Raw genomic sequence first — 7,500 nt, 5'->3', positions numbered from 1 at the left:
AGGTCCACCTTTGCCTGTGCTTGCTCGCTTCCACGGAGCTCAGAACCGACCCAGAGAACCGCCAGGCCCATCAGAAGGACCGAGGAGACTCACCGGAGCGGCCTGAGCCCGCAGCGTTACTGCCTCGAAGATCCAGAGAACCAGAGCGAAAAATCTGGGAAAAGGGCTTAAAATGCTGGAAAAAGCCCAAAAAGTGTCATAAATCGGCCTTATCTGAGCTTCAGAAGACCCCTAGAACCGCCCTGGATCAAAACACTTTGTCATTTTTCGCTCCAAGTCCTCTTTTCCAACTGCTCCCTATAATCCCGCCGGTGGGGTTTTTCTGTGTAAGGTCCCAAAATCCTATCTATCCGTCAAACCATTGCCGGCCGGCAATGCTTTGGACGCCGACACTTAGAAAATTTTTCACCTGCCACAGAAATTTTCTAAGTCCAGCCGACACTTAGAAATTTTTTCGGCTCTGTTCCCCTGGTATGGCAGTTGAGCCAAAGGATCACCGGGGCCTCCGGAGCCCGAGGCCGACGACAGTGAGGTGCTGCGGACACGGCCGCCTGCTGCATGTGGGGTCCCTGGAGGTCCGAAAATTCAACTTTGTCCCAGGAAAACGGGACCGACACAGGCGTGTTCGGGGCATTATTCTGGGCTTATTGATCCTACTTTCGAAGCCCCTGGTCCCCGGGAAAGTGCCTTTTTGACCGCTTTGACCAATTACGGTTTTCGATTTTTAATTCCTCCTGCGGGCGTCCCAGGAGCCAAACGACCGCACCAGGCTACTCTCCAGACTCTGGCCTTTCCGGCAATATACGGCATTCCCGGGGGAAATGCGTTTTTAAAAAAATTTATGGAGGTCGAAAATCACCGGGGCCTCCGGAGGCCCGAGTCCGGCGACAGTGAGGTGCTGCGGACACGGCCGCCTGCTGCATGTGGGGTCCCTGGAGGTCCGAAAATTCAACTTTGTCCCAGGAAAACGGGACCGACACAGGCGTGTTCGGGGCATTATTCTGGGCTTATTGATCCTACTTTCGAAGCCCCTGGTCCCCGGGAAAGTGCCTTTTTGACCGCTTTGACCAATTACGGTTTTCGATTTTTAATTCCTCCTGCGGGCGTCCCAGGAGCCAAACGACCGCACCAGGCTACTCTCCAGACTCTGGCCTTTCCGGCAATATACGGCATTCCCGGGGGAAATGCGTTTTTAAAAAAATTTATGGAGGTCGAAAATCACCGGGGCCTCCGGAGGCCCGAGTCCGGCGACAGTGAGGTGCTGCGGACACGGCCGCCTGCTGCATGTGGGGTCCCTGGAGGTCCGAAAATTCAACTTTGTCCCAGGAAAACGGGACCGACACAGGCGTGTTCGGGGCATTATTCTGGGCTTATTGATCCTACTTTCGAAGCCCCTGGTCCCCGGGGAAGTGCCTTTTTGACCGCTTTGACCAATTACGGTTTTCGATTTTTAATTCCTCCTGCGGGCGTCCCAGGAGCCAAACGACCGCACCAGGCTACTCTCCAGACTCTGGCCTTTCCGGCAATATACGGCTTGCCCCGGGGAGATGCGTTTTTAAACATTTTTATGGAAGTCCAACATCACACTAGCCGGACTTCGGGCCTCCGAGGCCCGCCTGCCGGCTCCAGGACCCCCGGCCTGGACGACCACCGGCCCGGACAGACATCCACACGACCTCACGCCCCCTCCGATCCGGGGCCTCCCACTGTTAAGCACCCCTACTCGGACTGGACCCCCCCCAGCACGCAAGGCCCGGAGGCTCGTGCCCCTGGTAAGGCAGGCGTTATCCGGTCAAAGACCATCGCGCCGAGTCCGGCCGACACTTAGACATTTTCTCAGCTCCGCGCCCCTGGTAAGGCAGGCGTTATCCGGTCAAAGACCATCGCGCCGAGTCCGGCCGACACTTAGACATTTTCTCAGCTCCGCGCCCCTGGTAAGGCAGGCGTTATCCGGTCAAAGACCATCGCGCCGAGTCCGGCCGACACTTAGACATTTTCTCAGCTCCGCGCCCCTGGTAAGGCGGTGCGACTGGCGTGAGGTGCCTGTCCGAGCCGTCGTGGCCCGGAGTGACTTTCGTTCTGGGCCCCGCGGACGGGGCGGGCCGCCCTAACCCGCCTTAGCATCGTAAGAGAGCCTCCCGCCGTCCGGGGAGGAGCCGCGCGGCTCTCGGGACGGGTGTCCCCGGTCCTCCGGGCCGCAGGGGAGCCCCGGAAGGAAGGCCCGGAGATTCGGCCCCGAAGACGGGGTCGAACGAGGCCAGGTGTCGCCAGTTAGGCTTGATTGGAAGCTGATCAGAAGCTTCCTTGATTGGAGGCCCTGAATTGAGACCAGGTGTTGCTGATTAGGGCTTGATTGGAAACACACCTGCATAAATAGCTGGGCTACTGACGTGCCCTGCTCAGTTGCTATCTGACTCTCGCGGAGTGATGACGGCTTCTAAGTTTAAGAATCGTTGCCCTGTCTGTCAGAGCAAATCTTGGCGCCTGCGGAGCCACTTGGATGACGTTCATAGCGTCAGGAACGCCCAGGAGCGAAGGATCCTGTTGGCGTTTGCCAGAGGGCGAGTGAGTGTTCGCGGCATGAAGTGTCCCATCAGCGGTTGCACTTACGGCGGGTCTAGGGTGGCGCAGCACCTCCTCGACGCTCACCGTGATCTGGGAGCCAAGGAGAAGAGGCGCCATTTGAGAAAGCTGCAGTGGCGCAAAACTCTGAGGCAGGTGAGAGAACTTAGGGCCTCAGGTCCCGACCCGCCGTTAGCCACCAGGTTGGACCTGGACGGTTCAGAGGGCAGCAAAGCCGCCGCCGCCGCCGCCACCGGCTCCCCGCCTCCCCCCCCTGCTTCTTCCCCTCCCTCGCAGGCTGAGCCCTGCCCCAGCCCTCCCCATTCGACCTCGGCGGACTCCCCTCAGCGACCGGAGACATCTCTTCCCGGCGGGCTTGGCACCAGTGCCGACGTGCCAGCCGCGGGCCCGGTGGTCGAGCTGGAGATGACCGGAGTGCCGCAGACCAGGGCCGAACCCCAGGCCCCATCATCGAGCACGGTTAGTAAGCTGCTTACATTTCCTCCAGTCATCCGTGGCTACCTAGAAGAGTACGACCGGCATCTGACCGGGGCAGTACGCTCGCGGAAGCATCTCGAAAATGTTAAGTCAAAGATGGGTCGAATTGTTGCCTTCCTCAGCTACATGAGCCGTGATAAGACCGCCCTGGGCTCCTGGCGCTTCTTGGATGACGCCGGACGCATAACGGGCTGGCCCGCTGAACTCAGCCGTCAGCAGAAGGCTGTGACTACCGTTAAGGTTTACCTAGTAAACACAACCCAATTCCACGTATACTTCATGGAGACGCCTCCGAGAAGCTCCAGGCTGTCGAAGCGGCAGCTCGTGTCCGTGATGCGAGCTCTGAGGTCGGCTACGTGCCAAATCGGAACGAAGGTGGTGCTTCGGCAGATCAAGGTCAAGTCTGAGAAGCTCCAGCGCTCCGTAACGCCCGACCTTCTCCTGCAGATGTCTCGAAAAATCTCAGAGCTGGATCCCCAAACTCTTGCTGAGCTGCTCGCAAAGGAAGCACGACGTGGGAGCGAGACACCTGCTTTACGGATTCGTTGCGCTCTACCTTACTTCTCTCTACGGCCATCGAGCAGGCGTGATGACCAACCTTACCACCGAAGAGGTCCTGGAGGCCGCGAGGGGCACCAGCTCTTCCTCTCCGGGGGTCGTACTCAATGTAAGTCTGCACCCACTAACATGGCGGCTGCTGCTGCTGCTGCTGCTGCTGCTGCTGCTGCTGCTGCTGCTGGCTGCTGCTGCTGGCTGCTGCTGCTGCTGCTGCTGGATGCAGCAGCATCCAGAGCCGTTTAACATTTCTCTCCCTGTCTTCAGGTAAAAAACCATAAGACTGCCCGCGTGTTTGGCTGTGCTCAGGTCTTTCTCACCCACGAGGAACTGGGCTGGATCCAGCGGTGGATGGAGATCAGGGCTCTGCTACGCCCGCGGTGCGATCTGGTATTTTTCAATACCAACCACCGGCACGTGAAAAACATCACCCTGTTCGCGAGGAACGCGTGGGCAGCCATGCTACTGCCAGGCAGACCCTCCCTTACCGACATCCGGACCGCCGTCGCGACGATGGTAAGTTATCCAGGAAGCAGCAGCATCACCACCATCCGACCCCTGCCTGCCCTCTGACTCTCTGCCCCCTTCTCCCCTCACAGTGCAGGAACACCCACTCCAGTGAGGTCCGGACGCAGATGTCCCGGGTCATGTGTCACGACACCCGCACGGCCGACCGATTCTATGCGATGCAGCTTGATGTCAACCAGATGGCTGAGATGAGGCGCAGATTTGCCCAGTGCATGGGAGAAGAAGCTGCCGAAAGTTCACAATAAACTTTGAATAATGCTCCAGGATTTGTCATGTCTCTTCATTGTGTGTGTGGTGGTGGTGGTGGTGGTGGTGGGGGGGGTTCCAATCCCGGCCAACGGGGCCCACGGACCGGCCGGCACCTCTGGTAATCTGATCTGGGCTCAGAACCGACCCGGAGAACCGCCAGGACCATCAGAAGGACCGAGGGGACTCACCGGAGCGGCCACAGCCCACAGCGTTACTGCTTCGGAGGTCCAGAGAACCAGACCGACGTTCGAGGGAAAACGGCTTAAAATGCTGGAAAAAGCCGAAAAAGGGGCCTAAATCGGCCTTATCTGAGCTCCAAAAGGCCCCTACAACCGCCCTGGATCAAAACACTTTGTCATTTTTCGAAAAAAGTGCCTTATTCCAAGGGTCTCTTAAAATCCTTCCGGTGGGGTTTTTTTCTGTAAGGTCCCAAAATCCTATCTATCCGTCAAGCCGGAAATGCTTTGGAGGCCGACACTTAGAAATTTTTTCAGCTCATCTCATAGCCTGGAACCCTGGACAGCTCCAGGGGCTTGGAACCCTGGACAGCTCCAGGGGCTTTCAGCTCATGTCATAGCCTGGAATCGGGACCCGAAATCCGGCCTTCGAGGCCGGCCTGGAACCCTGGACAGCTCCAGGGGCTTTCAGCTCATGTCATAGCCTGGAATCGGGACCCGAAATCCGGCCTTCGAGGCCGGCCTGGAACCCTGGACAGCTCCAGGGGCTTTCAGCTCATGTCATAGCCTGGAATCGGGACCCGAAATCCGGCCTTCGAGGCCGGCCTGGAACCCTGGACAGCTCCAGGGGCTTTCAGCTCATGTCATAGCCTGGAATCGGGCCCCGATATCCGGCCTTCGAGGCCGGCCTGGAACCCTGGACAGCTCCAGGGGCTTTCAGCTCATGTCATAGCCTGGAATCGGGCCCCGATATCCGGCCTTCGAGGCCGGCCTGGAACCCTGGACAGCTCCAGGGGCTTTCAGCTCATGTCATAGCCTGGAATCGGGCCCCGATATCCGGCCTTCGAGGCCGGCCTGGAACCCTGGACAGCTCCAGGGGCTTGGAACCCTGGACAGCTCCAGGGGCTTTCAGCTCATGTCATAGCCTGGAATCGGGCCCCGATATCCGGCCTTCGAGGCCGGCCTGGAACCCTGGACAGCTCCAGGGGCTTTCAGCTCATGTCATAGCCTGGAATCGGGCTTGCAAGGCCGGAGGAACCGTCCGTCGAAGCGCCGACACGGAGTGCCGGGGCCGACGGGGGCCCTCCATGGCAAGCCACGAGTGCTGTTCGGTCGGGTGTACGTGTGTGGTGGTGGTGGTGGTGTATGTATGGAAGGGTCAAACCTGGAGCTCAGACCTCCAACGGGCACTTGGGACAACCGTGAAGCCGCCCACAGCGCACCGAATTCGGCCTGAGCCAGGTCCACCTTTGCCTGTGCTTGCTCGCTTCCACGGAGCTCAGAACCGACCCAGAGAACCGCCAGGCCCATCAGAAGGACCGAGGAGACTCACCGGAGCGGCCTGAGCCCGCAGCGTTACTGCCTCGAAGATCCAGAGAACCAGAGCGAAAAATCTGGGAAAAGGGCTTAAAATGCTGGAAAAAGCCCAAAAAGTGTCATAAATCGGCCTTATCTGAGCTTCAGAAGACCCCTAGAACCGCCCTGGATCAAAACACTTTGTCATTTTTCGCTCCAAGTCCTCTTTTCCAACTGCTCCCTATAATCCCGCCGGTGGGGTTTTTCTGTGTAAGGTCCCAAAATCCTATCTATCCGTCAAACCATTGCCGGCCGGCAATGCTTTGGACGCCGACACTTAGAAAATTTTTCACCTGCCACAGAAATTTTCTAAGTCCAGCCGACACTTAGAAATTTTTTCGGCTCTGTTCCCCTGGTATGGCAGTTGAGCCAAAGGATCACCGGGGCCTCCGGAGCCCGAGGCCGACGACAGTGAGGTGCTGCGGACACGGCCGCCTGCTGCATGTGGGGTCCCTGGAGGTCCGAAAATTCAACTTTGTCCCAGGAAAACGGGACCGACACAGGCGTGTTCGGGGCATTATTCTGGGCTTATTGATCCTACTTTCGAAGCCCCTGGTCCCCGGGAAAGTGCCTTTTTGACCGCTTTGACCAATTACGGTTTTCGATTTTTAATTCCTCCTGCGGGCGTCCCAGGAGCCAAACGACCGCACCAGGCTACTCTCCAGACTCTGGCCTTTCCGGCAATATACGGCATTCCCGGGGGAAATGCGTTTTTAAAAAAATTTATGGAGGTCGAAAATCACCGGGGCCTCCGGAGGCCCGAGTCCGGCGACAGTGAGGTGCTGCGGACACGGCCGCCTGCTGCATGTGGGGTCCCTGGAGGTCCGAAAATTCAACTTTGTCCCAGGAAAACGGGACCGACACAGGCGTGTTCGGGGCATTATTCTGGGCTTATTGATCCTACTTTCGAAGCCCCTGGTCCCCGGGAAAGTGCCTTTTTGACCGCTTTGACCAATTACGGTTTTCGATTTTTAATTCCTCCTGCGGGCGTCCCAGGAGCCAAACGACCGCACCAGGCTACTCTCCAGACTCTGGCCTTTCCGGCAATATACGGCATTCCCGGGGGAAATGCGTTTTTAAAAAAATTTATGGAGGTCGAAAATCACCGGGGCCTCCGGAGGCCCGAGTCCGGCGACAGTGAGGTGCTGCGGACACGGCCGCCTGCTGCATGTGGGGTCCCTGGAGGTCCGAAAATTCAACTTTGTCCCAGGAAAACGGGACCGACACAGGCGTGTTCGGGGCATTATTCTGGGCTTATTGATCCTACTTTCGAAGCCCCTGGTCCCCGGGGAAGTGCCTTTTTGACCGCTTTGACCAATTACGGTTTTCGATTTTTAATTCCTCCTGCGGGCGTCCCAGGAGCCAAACGACCGCACCAGGCTACTCTCCAGACTCTGGCCTTTCCGGCAATATACGGCTTGCCCCGGGGAGATGCGTTTTTAAACATTTTTATGGAAGTCCAACATCACACTAGCCGGACTTCGGGCCTCCGAGGCCCGCCTGCCGGCTCCAGGACCCCCGGCCTGGACGACCACCGGCCCGGACAGACATCCACACGACCTCACGCCCCCCTCCG

At 58.3% G+C, this 7,500-nt stretch overlaps 1 protein-coding gene across 1 annotated transcript; it reads left to right on the top strand.

Moving 5' to 3' along the window:
- Positions 1–2,427: 2,427 nt before the first annotated feature.
- LOC114141322 (uncharacterized) lies at positions 2,428–4,402 on the top strand. Its single transcript, XM_028011766.1, has 3 exons — positions 2,428–3,727; positions 3,925–4,131; positions 4,215–4,402. The coding sequence occupies exons 1-3, from the start codon at positions 2,428–2,430 to the stop codon at positions 4,235–4,237; spliced, it is 1,530 nt and encodes a 509-aa protein (XP_027867567.1). The 3' UTR covers positions 4,238–4,402.
- The last annotated feature ends 3,098 nt before the right edge of the window (positions 4,403–7,500 follow it).

Source organism: Xiphophorus couchianus, unplaced genomic scaffold (genome assembly GCF_001444195.1).
Source record: "Xiphophorus couchianus unplaced genomic scaffold, X_couchianus-1.0 Scaffold01000100, whole genome shotgun sequence".
NCBI lineage: Eukaryota > Metazoa > Chordata > Actinopteri > Cyprinodontiformes > Poeciliidae > Xiphophorus > Xiphophorus couchianus.
The sequence above is the reverse complement of the archived record's forward strand: the minus strand, read 5'-3'. Positions and strand labels throughout refer to the sequence as shown.

Coding starts and splice junctions, on each gene's coding strand:
- LOC114141322 (XM_028011766.1), top strand. CDS start 2,428: ATGACGGCTTCTAAGTTTAAGAATCGTTGCCCTGTCTGTCAGAGCAAA. Junction 3,728..3,924: donor CTCCGGGGGTCGTACTCAAT/GTAAGTCTGCAC, acceptor GGCTGTGCTCAG/GTCTTTCTCACCCACGAGGA. Junction 4,132..4,214: donor GGACCGCCGTCGCGACGATG/GTAAGTTATCCA, acceptor CTCCCCTCACAG/TGCAGGAACACCCACTCCAG.